General features: G+C 45.3%; 1 protein-coding gene across 1 annotated transcript; it reads right to left on the bottom strand.

The window, feature by feature from the left end:
• Nucleotides 1-6,253: 6,253 nt before the first annotated feature.
• On the bottom strand, nucleotides 6,254-10,029 carry OCM2 (oncomodulin 2). The gene is made up of 5 exons (XM_081136168.1): nucleotides 9,829-10,029; nucleotides 9,136-9,203; nucleotides 8,438-8,570; nucleotides 7,911-8,020; nucleotides 6,254-6,514 (listed from the first exon to the last, which is right to left on the bottom strand). Exons 2-5 carry the CDS (start codon nucleotides 9,194-9,196, stop codon nucleotides 6,489-6,491), a joined length of 330 nt encoding a protein of 109 aa, XP_080992294.1. The 5' UTR covers nucleotides 9,197-9,203; nucleotides 9,829-10,029; the 3' UTR covers nucleotides 6,254-6,488.
• Between the last annotated feature and the right edge of the window lie 10,087 nt (nucleotides 10,030-20,116).

Here is a 20,116-nt window from a genome sequence, read left to right as displayed (position 1 = left end):
TAGATGTGAGACCTTGGACTGATTATGTAACCTTTCTCCAGGCTTTATATCTTGTTTGTAAAATGACTAATAGTAAATGAAGATTTCACCATAAGAATTGAATGGGACTATGAACTGGATACCTAGTGCCCAGCACTTAATCTTTATTCAACAAATGATCACTATCATTACTTGCTCTTTAAAGACTTCCCCAACATAGGCAAATCAATATGCATGATACACCACATTAAGAAAATGAAGGGTGAAAAATCATGATCATCTGAGTAGATGAGAAAAAGCATTTGACAAAATTCAACATCCTTTCATGATAGAAACTCTCAACAAACTGTGTATAGAAGAGATATACATCAACTTAATAAAAGGACACACGTGACAAGCCCACAGCTAACATCATGCTCAATGGTGAAAGATTGAAAGCTTTTCCTCTAAGCTTTTAGCCACTTTTACTCAACATAGTACTGAAGTCCTCGCAAGAACAATTAGGCAAGAAAAAGAAAAGGCATCCAAATTATAAAGGAAGTAAGATATTGTCTCCATTTGCAGATAATGTGATCTTCCATATAGAAAACCTTAAAGACTCCACCAAAAACCCCTTAGAGCTAATAAAGGAAGTCAGTAAAGTTGCAGGATACAATATCAATATGCAACAATCAGTTGTTTCTTTTTACACTAACAATGAACTATCAGAAAGAGAAATTCAGAAAATTCTATTACATTAGCATCAAAAAGAATAAAATACTTAGGAATAAATTTAACCAAAGAGCTGAAAGATCTATGCACTGAAAACTATAAAACACTGGTGAAAGCAATTGAGGAAGGGACAAATAAATGGAAAGATATTCTGTGTTCATGGACTGGAAGAATTAATATTGTTAAAACATCTATACTACCTAAAATGACCTATAGATTCAGTGCACTCCTTATCAAAATTCCAATGGTAATTTTTATAGATACACAACAAACAATCCTAAAATTTGTATGGAACCACAAAAGACCCTGAAGAGCCAAAGCAATCTTGAGCAAGAACAATACGAGGCATCATGCGCCCTGATTTCAAACTAGTTTGCAAAGCTAGACTAATTAAAACAGTATGGTATTGGCATAAAAACAGACACAAGATCATTGGAACAGAATAGAGAGCCCAGAAATAAACCCTCATGCATATGGTCAATTAGTTTATGACAAAGGAGCCGAGAATATACATATACAATGGGGAGAGGATAGCCTCTGAATAAATGGAAAACTGGATCTCTATTTTGCACCATACATAAAAATCAACTCAAAATGGGTTTTAAGATTTAACATAAAAGCTGAAACCATAAAACTCCTAGAAGAAAATGGGTAAGCTCCTTGACATGGGTCTTGGCAGTGATTTTTTGGATTTGAACAAAAAGTGAATGAAAAGTCAACCTGTGAAATAGGAAATACTTGCAAACCACACATCGGTAAGGGGTTAATATTCAAAATATCAAGGAACTCATACAAACAATAGAAAAACTCTCAACCGAATTTAAAACTGGGCAAAAGACCTGAGTAGACCTTTTTCCAAATAAGATATACAAGTGGCCAACAGGTGCATGAAAAGATGCTCAATGTCACTAATCATTAGGGAAATGCAAATCAAAACCACAATGAGATATCACCTCATTCCTGTTATATCTATTTTCAAAAAGACAAGAGATAACAGATGCTGGGTAGCATGTGGAGACAGAACTCTAGTGCAGTCTTTGTGGGAATGTAAATTGGTGCAGCCCTATGGGAAACAGTGTGGAAGTTCCTCAAAAAATTAAAAATACAACTACCTTATGACTCAGCAATCCCACTTCTGGTTATATATTCAAAGGAAATGAAATCATTATCTAGAAGAGGTATCTGCACTCCCTGTTCATTGTAGCGTTATCCATAAGAGCCAAGGTATGGAAACAACCTAAGTGTCTACTGACAGATGAATGGATAAACAAAATGTGCTACGTATGTAACGGTAGGGTATTGTTCAGCCATGAGAAAGAAAGACATCCTGCTGTTTGTGGCAACACAGATGAGCCTGGAAGGCATGATGCTTAGTGAAATAAGCCAGACAAAGAAAGACAAATACTTTATGGTATCACTTATATGTGGAATCTTTAAAAAAAAAAAATTAAATTGTGTTTTGCATATTTACAACTGTAAACCTACTTTTGCCCACCCCTGTATGTATCTGTATCTATTACAGGTGTGGGCTCGTGAGAGCCCTTTTGACAGCCTCGGCGAGGCTGTTGCCATCCTCCAGTGCCCAGGCTGTACGTCTGCAGGGCAGGCAGTCAGGAAGGGACGATGGATATAAACAGGGAGCAAAGACAGGCTGGAACCCATGGGGAAGACTGGAGTTCATGTCGGTCTCCCACTGCCCCCAACTCTGAAAATGGGGCGTCCTCCAGGAAAAGCTGGTGTCTCTTGTCATAGAAGGAAACATACACCTGGACCTGGGAGCTGAAGGAGGAGCCCACACCAAGGCCGGGAGCCCAAAGGTAAGTGACCACCCCACACCAACCTCCCGAGAAGAAATACTTTGGCTGGTGCCTCACCCCCACTCTCCACATCTCAGGCAAAATGGTTCTGTGGCCCACCCTACCTGGTACCTACAGCCTAAGCCACCGGACAGTTCATGTCAAGATTTTATAAAGTGAGGGGGCAGGTACATAGGTGTTTATGTTGCTGCGTATTTTTATTTGAATGCTTGAAATACTGTACAATTTAAAAATAATTTCAGGTGTGAATCCACATATTCATTGTAGAAGTCCTACGAAAATAATGTGAAAATCCACTCCCTACTCCCCAAAAAAGTTTCTTTTGGAAACCAGTTAAAACATTATGTAAATAACTAGCCTTTCCAGTGAATAAATTAACAGCCCCCGGTGGAAACGATCCCGGCGATTCTAATTTCATCTGTCTTCTTGAGTGTTTGCAAGGTAATACCATCCCTCAGCATCAGCAGAGAAGATGGAAGATAGGTTTTTGCTAGAAACTGGATTCCCGAGTACTCATTACACAAAATTAAACTGCAGTCGTTACTCAGAATTAACTATGGAGCTTCTAAACCAATAGACAAGTATTTCAGAAATCCTCACTGTTTTGCTATACTTTTTATTTGAGCTGGAAAGAACTGTGATTTTAAAAAATCATATAAATATTTTATAATGTGTAATGTTTGAAGAATCTTAACCATTCTTATAAGCCTCAACAATTAAACACATTCATGAAGCTGGCACTGAGATCATATGCCATTAATTATAAGTGCCCTACCAATCTAGGAGCCAAAGGGATACGTAAAAATTGTCCAAATTGAAGTCACTGTCGCTTCCCTATTTTATAAGCAACCAGGAAAAATAACAGACACCAGGTTTTCCAGCTCTGTGACCTATGATGCCATCGAGACCCTCATTTTAAAGTCAAAGTACATCATCTCACTGCTGAGATGCGCTCTCTCGGGGTGGGTCGGGGGTCACCTGCAAATTAGGTAAAACAGCCATGAAAATGAAGGTGTTCAGATGGTTGTCAAGTCCTTTTCTGGGTTCTTGGGATTTTATTTAAGGTTTTTCCAGTTTTTGTTTGACTCTGGATATGTTATATTTAAAATGTTTCCTTGACATATAAAATTACAGTTGAGTCTAAAAAAATGAGGAATTTCAGGAACATGCTAGTACCTACCCACGGCTTTCATTAATTTGAGTGTGGGGTGAAAGTTTTTTAAGTCATAATTTATTGTTACCTTATATATCTGAAAATAATTGGCTAAATTCTACATCTTTGTGTGTGGTTTTCTGTAATTACTAGGCTCTGCTTTAGGAAGGCTCCAGCCTTCTCCCAGCTGGGGATCACTGCCACCATTTTGCTCATATTGAGAAAGACCCACTTAAAAGTGAATTGCTCTGTATGAAATTTACATAATGACTGTTGGGTAGTTTCTGAAAACATTTTTTGTTTTCAAATCGTACTTCACCAAAGATTTGGAAATGCTGATGTTTCTGCAATATTCAAACCTAGAAAAATAGCCAAAAAACAAACAGCGCTAATTAACAAATTGGAGTGAATGCCCAGAGCTGCTGTTAGCTGCATTCGGAGGGGGATACCCACCCCCACTCCCCAGAACACCCGAATCCAAACAGCATCATTAAAAACTGGTGAGAGTCAAGGCAATGTGGTGGTGTTTCCTTTAAGCACACCTTTAGCTGTTAAATACAGAGAGGTCTGCTTTGATTGCTACTTCTTGTCTATTGGCAAAGACTCTAAAATTAAAACTGGGTCAGAAGAATGAAAAAGCACGGCATTTGAAATGGGCAAAAAGAATTTGAGTTGTATTTTTGAAACAGTAGAATGAACAATATTCATGAAAAACTGACGATCACTCTATCTACGGAAAACCTGTGCCAGTTTAGCTTCTTGGATACATCTGTACACTACGCATTTCCCCCAAGACGGTCAGAGCACCAGCGCGACCCAATGACCCAGTGTCCCATGGGTGCTCCTTCCAGCCGTTATCCCTATACAGGTGCCCTTCTGGGTGATAGAAAAGAAGTGAGAGAAATCCATGATCTGTACCGCAATTGGGTGAGGTGGCCTTTGCTGATCCAGAGGGTGTTGGACAGCTTTTAATTGAGCAATTAAAAGCTCACAACCATTATTTTAAAGCATCGTCCGTCATTCACATGGTTTCTCTGGAGCACATGGTGGCCAGAACCCTGTGGGAAAAGGGCTACAGGATCCCTCTGAGTTACTCAGACGGCTCCCCTAGCTGAGAAAGGCAGAGGGAGTGGACCCAAAGTAAGGGTGGGGTGTGCGCGTCCTTGCCGGGTGTGGAGGTGAGGGCAGGCTGGGATCTGTTTTCAGAATCAGGGCTCTTAGGTCACCAGTACTGGCCGGGGGGGCCCTCTTGCCATCTCCATTTGGAGGGATTCACAAACGCACCTGGGAGAGGTTTTCACATGCCCAGAGGAGCAGGAGGTGGGGGAGGTCGCCTGATTCCCACCAGGAGGGCTGGGGGTGAGGAGTGCAGCCGTGTGTGTGTGCAAGGAGAGGCCACCAGGGAGCTGGCCACGAAATGACAGTTTTGTTCTCCGGCCCTCCCCAAAGACTTCTTCATTTTCAAGCTGTAGTCCCTCATTTTGATTCATCTGAAGACTACCTTTGTGACTCTGTCCCTCTGAACGCCATCCCCAGTATTATTCTCCTTCCTGCTGTCCCCTCAGAAGTTTGATGCTCCCCTTAGCCTCAGTCTAAAGCACTGGAACCATGTGCTTGTGCTTTGTTTTTCCTGATGCATATTAAAATACACACATGGTTATTAAAATAGAAAGTGTTGACCTTGTCCCCCTAAAGTCACCTGAGGCCTCCTAGTAGTCCCTGCCCCTCACTTTGAAAAGCTGCTCTCACATGGCCCTCCCAAAAACAGAGGTTCAAAGTCACTGAGTGATTTGGTGTGATGGAAGAGCCCAGGGCCTTGCAAGCTTGGATACTGGGGTAAAAAGTGTGAGTTTTTTAAAGGGGCTCCCAGGAAAATGCCTCAGTCCCTCCCAGGAGTCCTCAACCCCCAGGGTCAGCCAGAGAGAACAGCTTTAACCTGCCACCTGGAAAGCAGCCTAATGAGAATTTCCTGGCTTGAGATCACCCCACCCTAATGAAAACCCTGTAACAGGACCCCCCAGGCCCGCCTCAAATGTTAGGCAATTCTTGGGGTAATTGGTTCAGGTGGCATCAAATTCGAGCCAGGAAAATAGTGGCTGAGAAGGGGTGGGGGTGGGGGGGCGCGGGCAGGAGGTTGGGTCAGAGCAGGCCAGTCTCAGCTTGTTTTTCTAAGAAAGAAAAGTTTGAAAATGGGTCTGTTTGTGCTCACCTAGCATATCAAGCCTCCTTAGCTGCACCGCCCTCTGTAGCCTCACACTTTTTTCTGCCTTGAACCGCTTGCTTTTGCTTAAATCTCTCTTATGGAAATCGAACACCCAGTAGCAGAAAACATAAGCAAGACTGATTTCACGCTGGCTAAAATCGCCTCCTATTAATTTCTGACTCGGATAAGTCGCTGAGAAAATCCTAGCTTGACAATGCCACTTATCTGTGAATTTTTTCCCCGATCTGCTTTCCGTGCTCGCTCACGCACAACACAAACGTTGCCTGCTTAGTGCTGGATAGGATCAGACATCTTTCTAAAAGTCCCCAAATTGCTTTCATCCATCTCCCTTCCTGAGAAAAAAAAAACCACACCCACACGGCATCAGATGATGAGAAACGTGTCTTTATTGGATGGTTTTTAAGGGCATTGTCTGCTGAGGGCCTCATGGGGGTGATCAGGGCATACCCACCGCCGAAAAGTCAGGAAGGACTGTCTATTACCTCGCTAACACACCGAGCAAGTCACAGGAGCGTTCCAGGGGGGTTAGTAAATAAATTAGGGGGAAGACGTGGGGTTTGGAGGCCTTCCAGCTGACTGTGTCTCTCTCCATAGTCTGGGGTCTTTAAGAATGTACCATTTCCTGGAATTCTAGGACAGAAGAGGCAAGAAAGGGTCAGTGGCTTGGACTTTACGGACACGCTAGGGCCATGAGAGTTCTGAAGAGGAGAGGAAACAGCAAACTGCCAGGTGACAGGCATGGCCCCTCAAAGGGCACAAAAGGAAGAAAGTGTCACCTGCTGCAGGTCCAGATAGTCTAAGTGTTTCCTCTTCCTGCACAGTCTCATTTAACAACCTTCTTTAGCTTTGCAACCGAGCCCCTTGTGTTAGAACCTGTCGACCCAGCCACCTCTCCCCGCGGTGGGTGAAGTCAGTGCAACCGCCGATCACAGCCTGTGATCTTTTAACTTCCTGTCTGGTCAGTTTCTGACAGAAATGGGAGGTTTTCTTCTATTCTGTAGCTACATTTTGCATTTTTAGGAAACATTTAATAGGGTGGGACATTGAGCTAACTTTCCTCTTTGAACCCTAACCATACACCCAAAAGTTTCTATTACCAAAAGGTAATGATGATGATGTCTGGCTGCTAGAGGTAGGAATTGAAAACTGGGTATTTACTTCATGTTTATTAGCAAGCTTTACCTATTTGGAAATTTTTCATGGCTAGGTTTTTAAAAAAAATCAATCTTTCCCTACCTAAACTGTTTTCCTGAGCTATTTATAGAAACTACATCAACTCCCATGCGGTAAGTTATAGTGACATCGTTTTGATCAGGTTTTTAAAATAAGGACCTAAAGTAGCAGTTTTTAATGTCAAGTCATTACCACCATAACGACCACACTTTCTACCGTGTTGGCACGAGCACAGAGTAGCTAACGAGCGCGTGAGCAACACGACAGAGTCAGACAAGCATAGCTCTGCAGCCAGGCAACTATGCTAACACTGGGATACTGGGCTCTGCACACAGAAGGCTCCACAAGTGGTGTTTGAATCGGTTTATGTGTCCTCTGTCTAATATTGTCTACTTGTTATTTAAACCCTTGAAAGCTAAGTCTTTCCAACTCTAGACAATAGACCCTTTAAAGCATGAGACACTCATGAGAATGGCAGTCCTTCCCTTCTTACTCAGAGGTGCTCAGATACCTCGGACAGAAATTCCTTACACTATTTTCAAGGTCCGTGAGACTGTCTTGCAAATAATTGGCCAGGTGACTCTCTAATCCCCTAGTCAAGTAAAGGATATTTTCTGGTTCATAGACAGTGACCAGCGGGACCAGCTTCTCTGGTACAGCCCCGGTCATTAGGCCAGAGTCTTCCCTTACATTAGTTGTACCTTCTCTTTAGTCCCATTTTGCAGATGTGAACACTGAGGCTCAGCAAGGTTAAGAAAGGGGGCTTTTAACCCACATCCATCTGATCTGACGGCCCAAGTCCCCTGATGCTCCCCGCGCTAGTCTTTTATGCTCTGTGCAGGTGTGAACATACCTTCAGCCCCAATTTTTCCGTCTCCATCATTGTCTGCAGCCGCCATCAGGGACTTGGTTTCTGTCTCAGTCAGTTCTCTAGCACCACTCTCAAACTTCTGGAGGAAAAACCTGCAGGACATTAGAGACCGAGGGGAATTTCCTGAAAGACCACGCATTTCCCCGCTTACCCTTTCTCTTTCTTTTGACGCAGCAGACCACCTGGTCCCAGCAATTGCGGCCATCAGTCAAGGTCTTAGCAAGCAAAGGTCTCCTTCACTGTAGAAAGTATTGCTGGGCATTTTGTTTCTGACAGGTTTCTCGGTTTTGTTGATAAGTCCATTAGCCAAAGAAAAGCCCTAAAGCCAGTGAATCTTTGGACCTCCATCTTAGGCACCCACGTTTAGATGTGTGGCCAACTGGCCCATGTCCCCCCTCTCTTGAGGCTCTGCTGAGTGACTGGCACCCAGGCTGCCAGTGAAGAAATACCGAGGACCCCAGCCCCACTAGCAGTGTCGGGGTGCCAGCCAGGCTTAGGACAAAGCTTACTTAAGCTCTTCTTCATCCAGGTACCCGCTCTGGTCGTTGTCTATGAACCGAAACACATCCTTCACCTGACTGGCCGACATCTTGGAGAGGCCTGATGTCTGGAAGAATTTTTGGGGCTCAAACGTATCTGGGTCTGAAGAACAGAGAATGGGTTATTCTAGTGCTCATCAGACCGCATCCTGGGCTTGGGCCAAGGTGCTGAAAACATGGGTCATTGAGCCACAGGGATGCTTTACTCAAAAAAATAGTGTTTTTTTTAAGAAAAAGAGGGCTGTGACTGGTTCAAGATCTTTAAGCAGCTAAGACTTGTTGCCTTTGGGTATGTTCCCCTGGCTGCCCACCCATCCGCTTTCCCTCTCCACTCTATTTGTCCATCCCTCCTCCGCTCCTCTGCCTCCCCCGCCCGTTTTATAAGTGTGTCTCCAAGACCCCAGCGTCACTGGTCTACTCGGGGAAGGGAAATGCCATCCTTGAGGCAAACAGGCTACATGGCAGCCAGTGACCTCTTTCCTCACTGTTAGTTTCCTTCGCCGTACAGACATGTCATCGTACTCTCAGATCTCATACTCCTGTAATCTTAGTAATTAATAACAGTTTTATTCTCTGATCCCATGAATTTTCAGCAAAGTTCACATGTTAATTTTTGGTGGTTTTGCCGGAGGTGCGAGGAAAACCCGCCGTGCCTCGGCCCCCTTTACCTTGGCACTCCTGCAGGGCCGCCGCGATGTCATCGGCACTGAGGACATCTGTGATGCTCATCCTCTACCTGCTCACGCGGGATAAACGGCACCTGGTGAGTGGCCAGCAGGGACGAGCGTGGCCTGGGGGAGTCCCCCCTCTTTGGCCCACGGAAACTGTACATTCGCTGAGAATTGTTTTGTGATAAGCGTGGTATTAAGGGATGAGACAGACTATTCAAACAAAACCAAATACTGAAAAGGTCCAGCTGCCTTTGTCTCGGGGCCCTCTCCTGACTCTACCCCAAAGATGAAATTAAAAGTACAACCTAACAACCGACTTGATTTCATTTTCTTATAAAAATGATATTTATGTAATTAGCCACTTATATAAGCACCTACAAACCATTCTGAAGTAAAGCATGTTACAATTGCAATAGCATTTTCCTGCACCAGCCAGAGAAATGCAGTGTTGCAAATTCCACTCAGGAAAGGATAGAGCTTGGGCTGCATGCAGACCTCCTGTGGAAGAGATACCGTTTCTCCTGGAGGATGGGAATCAGAGACATGAAAAGCCCGTCTGCCGGAGATCAGAATCCTCCCAGGCGACAGCTCCATGGGAAAAGAGAAACCTGAACGCAGCATGCACCAGCCTAATAGGAGCGCACAGAGGAATGAAGAGTCTGGGGTCTGGCAGATCCACCAGCTACTCACCGTTTTAGATTTTCCCCCAAGAAGAATCAGAAAAAAAAAAAAAGTCGAAGGAGCAAAAAACGGATGTGCTTTTGCGTCCTTACTGACCTACCTTATATAGGATTGAAAAAGTGATAGTAAGAACCTCTTAGATTTCCTGTTCAAGGATCAAGTGCACGTAGCTCAAATGTCTAGCCTCGCTAATTAAACCTCTTTTTTTTCTATTTATATCTCAAGGGAATGTGGGTGGGAACAGCCAATTTTTAAAAACAAACCTCAACAAACCTTAACTAAGATTTCAATTCTGCAAACAAACCCCTCTGTTGAAGTGTGGAGAAGGTACTAGAGGCCTGGGAAAGAGGAGGCAGGGGCTGGAATGAGGTAAACACATGTGGGGTGCTCCATAAGCTACAGAGGGCACCCCGGGTGTCAGTGGCTGCCATCTGAGGCACGTCTGTTGTCAACCTCTGAGACTGTGGCTGTGGGAGGCCGACCTCAGTCCAGAGCTGAGACTCAAAGTCAGTGAGTCAGGTGGACACACAGGACTTGTCCTGCAAACGGGTGGCACCGGGTAGATGACTTTCCAGAAAAGCCTTGACTTCTATGTTTCCTAGCTGCATCTTCAATTGCACGCACTGAAAAGGCAACAAAGTGGGGAAACCACCAACCATTCCCAACCCCATAGCCAACACTGGCAGAAAAAATGAGGCTGGGACTTGAGACCACAAGATGATTTTTGCTTTGAGCAAACATTAATGAGTCCCCTCTGTGGACAGGACTGTGCTAGACTCTTCTATTTTATTTTTTTTAATTGTGGTAAAAAATGCATACCATGTGATTTTAGATCTTAATCATTTTGTTTTAAATATATCTTTATTAATTTCTGAGAGAGGAAGGGAGAGGGAGAGAGAGAGATAGAAACATCAATGATGAGAGAGTCATTGATCGGCTGCCTCCTGCAGCCCCCGACTGGGGATCGAGCCGGCAACCTGGGCATGTGCCCTGACCGGGAATGGAACCTTGATCTCTTGGATCCTAGGTCGATGCTTAACTGCTGAACCATGCCGAGCCGGGCCACCTTGATCACTTTTAAGAACACCTACAGTGCAGTAGCATTAACTCCATCCACATGGTTGTACAACAGACCTTTAGGACTTTTCATCTTCAGAACTGAACCCTACACCCATTGAACGAGAACCCCCAGTCTCCCTCCCCCCAGCCCCTGCCAACCACCATCCTGCTTTCTGTCTCTAGAAGTCCGGCTATGTTAGATTCCTCTTACAAATGGGATCATAGTGTGTTTGTCTTTTTGTGGCTGGCTTATTTCACTTGGCATAATGTCTTCAAGGTTCATCCATGTGGCTGCATATGTCAGCATTCTCTTCTTTTTTAAAGGCTGAATCCAAGTTTTTTAAAAGTCAAAACCCAATCCCATGTTGCAATCAGAAATAGTGGCTTAGGAGTAGATAGTTCAGAGTTCTAGGGAGAGGCTTCAGCTCCTCCCTGTGCAATATAATCTGACGAGCGTCTTCGAGTTTCCCAGGTGTATGCCGGTGCTTCCACCCCGCATTGTACTTTTGCTGGAACAAAAAGTTTGTCTCAGGAACATCTGCAGCATTTCTTAAGTTACCGAACCTCAGGCCAGCACCGTTTCTGTCCTGCCCACATTACATGCCCAGTGCCCACTGGCACAGTGCCAGACCTGGTTAGGTGCTCAGTAATTATTTGATGAGTAGATACGTAAAAACAGAAAACAACAACAACAAACAAACAAGCAAAAAACCCCACAACCCAAAAACCTTGAAAACAGGATCACCAGCCAGCACCAACTTGCTCAGCTCTTAAAAAACGGTTTCTGAAAATAAGTCTCAAGAGTTTCAAGTTAGGTTTCTGACATTAAGTTGCCATGGAAACTCTCTGAGTCCTTTTGTTCCCATGGAAGGGTTGGTGATTGTCCATTGAGATTTAAAAATAATTTTTTTTTAAATCTTGCCATTTAAATGAAAATAGCATATGGATTAAACCAAGACACTTGAGATTTTCATGTTGTTTTTCTGATAGAAAATAAAGATAGAAGAGAGCCAGTGAACATCATTTGAATCAACAAGGTAGCCAAGATTATGACTTGAATTCCATTGTGTGCAATCTGGGGTGAAAAAATGTTGATTCACACAAAAGGGCAAATAGCGTATGATTCTGCTAATACGAGGTACCTGGAGTAGGCAAGTTCACAGAGATAGAAGGTAGAAGGGTGGGTGTCTGGGGCTGGGGGAAGGGATGGGGAGTACTTGTTTAATGGGTGCAGAGTCTCAGTTCTGTGGATGGATAGTGGTGATGGTTGCACATCAACGTGAAAAGCCACAGAACTGTACACGTAAAAATGGTTAAAATGGTAAATTTCATGTTACTATATTCTACCACAATATAAAAAAAAGCTGCCTGGCTGGCGTGGGTCAGTGGTTGAGCATCGACCTATGAACCAGGAGGTCACAGTTCGATTCCCAGTTGGGGCACATGCCCAGTTTGTGGGCTCAGTCCCCAGTAGGGGGCGTGCAGGAGGCAGCCGATCAATTACTCTCTCATCATTGATGTTTCTACCTCCCTCTCCCTTTCTCTGAAATCAATAAAAAACTTTTTTTAAAAAAAGGATTTAAAAAACAACAACTGGTTCAGTCGTCTTCATTATCTTGGCCACAGATTCACTATCACTCCCAGGAAAGATCAGAAGGAAGATTTGGAATTAGATCTTAATTCAAGCCCAGCTCTGCCCTTTACCGGCCGTGGGCCTCTGGGCTTCAGTTTCCTCTTGAAAATAGGGGTCATGCAAGCACCTGCTCAGTCAGCTTCCCAGAGTCCTTCTGAGGATCAGGGGACCGAGTGCAGATCAGCAAATGTCTGGAGATGTCTCAGAGTCCCCTGTTGAATCCCACCCACCCTGTCCCAGGATTGCAAGAGGATTTCCTCTGTGTTCATTCTGCTCTATTGGTAGGGGCTTCCTGAGTGGAAGGAATGGATGCTGGGGTCAGCTAGCAATGTCTGCAGTGGGGAAGACAGGCTGTGTGTTTGGGCTTTGCTACTGCCAATGGCCCTGGACTCTTAGATCAGCCTTCTGTCTCAGATGTTTGGTGCTGTTCCAATCGATCACCTGTTCGAATCCAAATCCCCAGTGAACCTCTTAGTCCACAGACTTCCTCCATCCAGGGTCCCCACTATGACCACCTGCTGGTTATGTAGCCCTGGGAGGTTAGCAGGTTAAGATAAGAACGTGAGGTTTTAGAACAATCTCCTAGATTTGGACCTGGCTCTGACACCTGAGGTCTCCATCTCCTGACTCCCTGTCCTATCCTAGGCGTCATCACGGCCTATCCCCACTTTGTTGGTGACAAACCTCTTGAACATTTCTGAGGCCCACTTTTCAATGTGTTTGCCACTTTCATACTCTTTCAATACATGTCACCTCCTAAACATTCCTCAACTTCTTTCCATACCTCACTGTCACCACCATAGCCCAAGGCACCATCATATATTTTAGGAACAACTGCTGTGTATTCCTAACTCGCCAACCCTCATCCACTCGGACTCCCCTCCAACCTAGCTGGGTGCATCTTTTTAAGGCCCAGGGATGCCGTAATAAAGTACGACAGGTTGAGTGGCTGAGAACAAGAGAAGTCTATTGTCTCAAGTTCTGGAGGTCAGAAGTCCAAAATCAAGGTGTTTCAAGGCTCCCTCTGAAGGCTCTTGGGGAGGACCCTCCCTTGCCTTTTCTAGCTTCTGGTATTTGTTGGCAATCCTTGGCATTCCTTGACTTGTAGCTGCCTCTCTCTAATCTCTGCCTCTGTCGTCAGACAGCCAACGTCTCCCTTTTCTCTTTGGGATTTAGGAGCTCTGTATCAGGAACCAGAGTCAAAGATGATATATTAGAATAAAAGGTGTTTCTAGTGCTTTTACCACTTAGGAAATTACTGTGCCAGGCACTGGGGGCAGGGGCCAACATACAGGGTGTCCCCCCAAAATGTATATACTCTTTGAATAATTATTAATTCCAATGTGTTAAATCTAAAAAGAAATAAACATCAACTAAGCTAACAAAAAATGTATGTGTATACATTTTTGGGGGACACCCTACGTATACATTCTGTTATCTCACATCTACAGGATGAGCTCTCAAGTGGTCTATGATATACACACTCATTTTATATTTATTATTTCTACACCAGTAATATTTATTCAATTAACTAGCCAATCATTTAAATTAATAAATTGTATTCCTTGTGCCCAGCACATGATAGGCACTCCGTGGTAATTTACTAAGTAAATGAAGAAGAAAACGGATGTTTTGCAAGCTGGGGTGACCTCCCCAAGATAAGACAGCTGGAAAAGTCAGAGCAGCGGTGGGCTCCCACGTCTTCTGACTGTCTGTCTTATTCAAGGCCCTGTCCAGATAAGAACGTGAGGCTTTAGAACAAACTCCTAGATTTAGACCTGGCTCTGACATCTGAGGTGTCCGAAACTTTTGGGTGACAGTACCCCTTCCAAGAAGTTGGTCTTATTGGATGGTTTTCTCTGGGGCCTGATTCTTGGGGAGATGTCTACCCAATTCAAGGAGCCCTGCAGCATCTGCATCATGGGGAAGGGCAGACAGAGGGGCCTGGAGCAAGAGCGGCAGCCCTCTCTCATCCTGTTGGGTTTAGTTGCGATTTCTCCTTAATTAACTCACTTAGTGTCCATTAAATGTTACCTCCAGCCCAACAGTAAATTGAGATGGTGATGCTCACATTTCTTGTTCATGAAAAAATCAGCCTTCTAAAGCATTTTGTTTCTTTTCTCCTCTAACATTTCATACGTGCCTGAGCAGTTTAGGGCTCTCGTAATATTTTTGCCTTAGTCAAAAATCGGTAAGTTGATCAAATAAACCACAGAGCTGGTCGGATGGCAAAAACTCCAAGGTCAGGTTTTTAGTGAAAAAACAAACAAACAAGACACACACGCACAGCAAAAAAAACCAAACCCACAAAAAAACAGCACAACACAAAAAGTGCTCAGGAGCTTCTTGCCAAGAAGTCTTTGAACGTGGAACTGGAGTGTGTGGGGTGCTCTCCACTGCTGACACAGATGGGCTGCCGCAGGTGGTGGTGTCTGCAGTCGTGGCTGACCTTAACAGGATGGGAGGGCGTGTGTGCTCAGGAATCTCGGTTCTTTGATGGAGGAAGCTGGGCTGGAATAGCTGGGTCTGTGGTAGTTGTAACATTGTAAGGCACTGCCAACCTGTTTTCCAAAGAACATTAAATTCAGGAGGGGAAACATGTTGAAAGGTAACCTGAGAGCCCATGAGATCAGCTCAGCACTGAGGCAGCCTCTTCCTGTTCACCCAGAGTCAGTGCCTTCAGCATGAGGAGTTCCAGTTCCTCCAAACCCTCACCAACATTTGGCACTGTCAGTCTCCTTGGTTTGGGACATTTCCATCTGTGTGCAGTGGCATCTTGTTGTGGTTTGATTCTGCATTTCTCTAATTATTAATGATTATAAGTGTCTTTTCATGTGCTTATGCTATAGACTGCATGTTTGTGTGTCGTCCCCCCACCCCCAATTCAAGTGTTGAAATCCTTTGTTGATGGTATTTGGAGATGGAGCCTTTGGTAGGTGATTAAGTCATGAGGGTGGAGCCCTCATGAGTGGGATTAGTGCCCTTATTAAAGAGACCCCACAGAGCTCCCTTGCCTCCTTCTGCCATGTAAGGAAACTGCAAGAAGCTGGCTGCCTGTGAACTAGAAAGTGGGCCCTCACCAGATACCAAATCTGCCCATACCTTGGCAGGGTTCTGTTGTTGTTTTTATTTTTATTTTTTCCTTTTTATTGAGTTTATTGGAGTAACACTGGTTAACAAAATTATACAGGTTTCAGGTGCACAATTCTAAATGTATCATCTGTACACTATATTATGTGTTCACCACCCCAAGTCAAGTCTCTGCCCATCACCATTTATCCCCCTTATACCCTCCCCCCCGCCCAGCAATCACCACACCATTGTCTGTGTCCATGAGTTTTTTCTCTTTTTTGCTCAATCCCTTAAGCCCCCAGTTTATGGTATTCTGTTACAGCAGCCTGAATGAGCTGAGACAGCTTCTTTGCCATCCACATTGTGAATTAATTTTAAAGATAGAATCAAGAACAGCATGCTTATGTGCTGATGAAGATTTATCAGGCAATGAAACATTGATGATGCAGGAGAGGGAGGGGACAGGAGTGTGGGGTGAGGTCCTTGAGAGACTGAGAGGGGATGGGGTCCAGGGACACACGGAGGAGCTGACATAGTTAGGACACGGCCAGTTCATCTTACAGAAAAGGCAAGGATGCAGAATATGGGGATTGCAGATGCTGGTAACGGGCTGATAGGTCTGGGGAGCCAGGTCATCTGCTGAGAACGAAGGTGTGTTGGGTTTTGAGAAGTGAGAGAATGATCTGGGGAAGTGAGAGAGAGAACTAGAGGTGTAGAGTATGATTTCCTGGCAGGAATTTTACTTGCAGGAGACCTTTCAGACTTCGGCGACCTGCAGAATATGACAGGCACTTTCAGTAGTTTGATACCACTGGGCATGACCTAGGATCCCCATTAACCAAATTTGGTGTCATTGCGGCCCAGTCACCTGATCTAGTCGCCCCGGGCCTCTCTGTAGGTGTGCAAGGTGCTTTTTGGCCAGTGTCAGCACAGCTGAGCAGGATGATTCGCAAGTGCCTGAATTATTCATGTTTTTGGCCTATTCTAATGAGAACTTTGCCCGAAAGGCTAAATTATTAAGCACCTGGGCGCAAGCTTGGAGGACGCCGTCTAGAAAACCGGGACATGGCTACTTTTCTTGCTGGTTTTGCTTCTTGAGGGCGTTGAGCCTTGACTAACGATTCACAGTGGTTCCCCAAATAAAAACGGTGGTGCCAAGTGGCATTAACATCATGGGACACAGGGGAGGAGAGAGGAGCCTGACTCATTAGACAGGCAGGAGCCCCGTCCTCACCTGCCCGAGAGCCAGTGCTGTTTAGAGCTCGCGAACAGGGCTGACGGCGGCCGCTCCGGTCCCTCTGCTCACAGGCTGGGGCAATTTATGAAATAAACGTAAATCCCTGCTAGCAATGGAAGAAAATTAATCGGGCAACCCCCATCCTGTGCATTAGAGAACGTGAGGTTAGCTATGTTTAAATAGCAGAGAATGACAGTACTAAAGTCCTTAGTTCTTTTATTTTTATTTTTGAAAACAAAAGGAATGTACACATCTAGATGTGAGGTAAACGTGCCAACCTTTTTATTATGGTGTAATTGCTCGTTTTTGTTCTCTATTTGAATAAAGATTTTAGCCCTGGCTGGTCTTGCTCAGTGGTTAGAGCGCCAGCCTGTGGACTGAAGGGTCCCGGGTTCGATTCTGGCCAAGGGCACGTACCTCCGTTGCAGGTTTGATCCCCGGCCCTGGTGGGGGTGCATTCGGGAGGCAACCAATCAAGGTGTGTCTCTCATATTGATGTTTCTTTGTCTTTCTGTCCCTCCCACTCTCTCTGAAAAGCAATGGGAAAAAATATCCTCCGGTGAAGGTTAAAAAAAAAAAAATTTTTCAATTGCTTCAGTCCCATATCTGCAGGGCAACTTGGAGACTATTATATGTATTTGTGCAAAATATTCTGTGTCAGCAACCCTAGGCTCCCCCTGTTGGGATTCAGGAATTTCTAAGGATGCCGAGTGGTATTGAGAGAGCCCATCATGCGCATGCCGGAGCATTTACAGGTGACAGGACATCCCGTCTAGGATTTGCTTTCCTACCCAGCAGCAGCAAAGGGGGGCTGGGAAGAGCTGGAACGTGGCTAGAAAAGTATTTACGGCGAGGGATGCACGGCAGGTAGTTATATTATCCCCCCTCCTCCTGGATATGTTTGGACATTTACAAAGTCAAGTTTCAAAACGCATCACAAGGTCCTGTTCTAAACTGAATCTAGACGTAAGCAGGGCCTACTCTCTGAGCTGAAATGAAACTCTCATGAGTTCCGCGTTTCTCTGACTTCATGCTTTGGTAGCTCCTGACAGACCAAAGCTGCCTTGCAGGAGGGTCTTGAGATGTTTAAACACCCAAGTTCATACCAGCGTCATTTATTTATTTATGTAACCCTCACCCAAGGACACTCTTTCCATTGCTTTTCAGGGAGCGTGGAAGGGAGGGAGAGGGAGAGACGGCGACGTGGGAGAGGCAGGACGGTGAGACCACACGCTTCTGTTGTGTGGTACTTTGTTACGGCTGCCCCTGAAAATTAATGCGCCATGTCACAGGGACTGTTCTAAACAACTTCTGTGTATTATTTAATCATCACCACATCCCTATGAGGTAGGTGCTATTATTCATCCCATTTTATAGGCCCGGACACCAAGGCCTGGAGCAAGGTTCAGTGCCACATGCAGACATTACGGGGGAGAAGCGATGAGCCAGGGCCAGGAGGCATCTGCTCCGGGCATCGCAAGGCAGCTCTCAGGGAAGGGCCTTTATGAGTTAGTGCAGTCAGGTGTTATATCTCCTGGGGTGAGGCCAGTGCCGCTGCCCAGGGCTGCAGGGCTCAGCCTTCGATGTGATTATTATTGCTGTCACTACTGCAGCTTCAACCGGAGAGCAATTTCCTTCCCACTCTCTCCTTTGCCCGTCAGGTGGGCTCTAAAGGCCGCCCTGTTGAGCTGTGAACAGTGGTTAATACACTAGCCACAGTCATGGTTGGAAAGTCCCCCTTAGAGAACATCTAGTTCTGTCCTCTCAGTACAGCCCACAGCGCCCAGGGGATGTGCCAAAAGCCTCCCATGATGGGTTGGAGCTCCACGGAAGAGCTAATTCTCCTGGAGCACGGGGGTCTCAGATGCCAGTGACAAGGGCGCCGCTGGAAAACCTGAGGAACAGGAGAATGTCTTCATCCCAGAATCCACCGGCAAGGACAGATGCTTTCGACTCAATGAGTGAGTTCTCAGCGCACCCAGCGGGTCTCTCTTCGGGGCCCAGTGACTCTGAACAGCAGGACAAGAAAATCGGTGGGAAATTCCACCCTGAGCTGAATGCTGGGGGAAGAGATTATACTACAGTCAGGAATATTTCTGTTTTCCTCATTCCTAGGTCCATTTTGGGCCCTAGCCTTGTTTCCTTGTTTTCTTTCCCACTGCCAGTGTAAGCTGTCTTGCTCTAAGACGTGAACACACGTGAGTCATAAATATGTAAATAATTAAGCAAATCCACCCTGACTGCTTGGAGGCAGAGCAGGCACTAGGGGGCAACAATGACTCTCTCTGCCTGCCAGGCGGCCGAATATCATCCCATTTTATAGATGATAAAACTAGGGCCCAGAGTAGCAGTCTGTGTTTCAAATGATAATAGCAATAGCTAACTTTAATCAGCTGCTTCTGAAAGTAACAGGCACTGTTCTGGGTGCTTTATGTGCCCTAACTTTGTAATCCCCCACAGGGGGCAGTGCTGGCATTAGCCCTACTTTTCAGATGAGGAAACTGAGGCATGCCACTTAGCAGGAAGTGGTAGAGCTGGGATTGGAGTCAAAGCAGTCTGGCTTCAGTGCCCAAACTCCTAAGCCTTTCAAGTGTTAACAAAGACTAGGGGGAAACAGCAGAGCAGAGGCAAGGCCCCATGACTGAGGCCTTCTTACCTGCTGTCCGTCTTTTCTGGCGTATTCTTTCCTTTATTCTTTTGTCTTTATTTGGGTATCCCCCCAAATAAAACATCCCAAGATAAAGATTGGGTGCAAATAGTTTAGCTGTAAGGTGACCCCAGGAGCCATGGCAAAGGTGCAGAATGGGTGGGCCACCCCTCTGGGCACTCGGAAAAGAGGGAGGTGGGTGACAGAAGGTCCAGGGGGCCATGGCCAAGGAAGGGAGTGTGATGTCAAAATCCCAGCCAGCAAGTGTCCATTCAGGGATGAGAGGGGAGGCCGAGCAGGGTGTGGATTAAGAGACAGAAGCGGGTGCAACAGCCTTGGACAAGCCCGGCCAGCTCTGTCCTCAAGGAAAGCTACCCTCCTCCCCTGTGGGGCCAGGGCAGGGACAGGCCAGCAGAGAGGTCCTATCTTTTTTTTAACATTTGAAAAATTGTGGTTAAAATATACATGACATCAAGTTTACCACTTAATCATTTTAAGTGTAGAGTTCTGTGGCACTAAGTTCATTCACGTTGTTGTCCAACCATCCATCCCCACCATCATCTCCAGAACTTTTATCAACCTAAACTGAGACTCTGTCCCCACGAAACTAACTCTCCCATTGCTCCCAGCCCCTGGCACCCACCCTTCT

The sequence above is a fragment of the Miniopterus schreibersii genome (assembly GCF_964146895.1).
Source record: "Miniopterus schreibersii genome assembly, chromosome: 4".
NCBI classification, from domain to species: domain Eukaryota; kingdom Metazoa; phylum Chordata; class Mammalia; order Chiroptera; family Miniopteridae; genus Miniopterus; species Miniopterus schreibersii.
Note: the sequence above shows the minus strand (reverse complement) of the source record. Positions and strands in the feature narration are given on the sequence as shown.

Bases quoted from the DNA above. Each gene is read 5' to 3' on its own strand.
- OCM2 (XM_081136168.1), bottom strand. From the start codon at position 9,196: ATGAGCATCACAGATGTCCTCAGTGCCGATGACATCGCGGCGGCCCTG. The intron at 8,571-9,135 runs GTAAAGGGGGCC...TCTGTTCTTCAG, and splicing joins GGCCCTGCAGGAGTGCCAAG to ACCCAGATACGTTTGAGCCC. The intron at 8,021-8,437 runs GTAAGCTTTGTC...AATGTCCTGCAG, and splicing joins CTGGATGAAGAAGAGCTTAA to GTTTTTCCTCCAGAAGTTTG.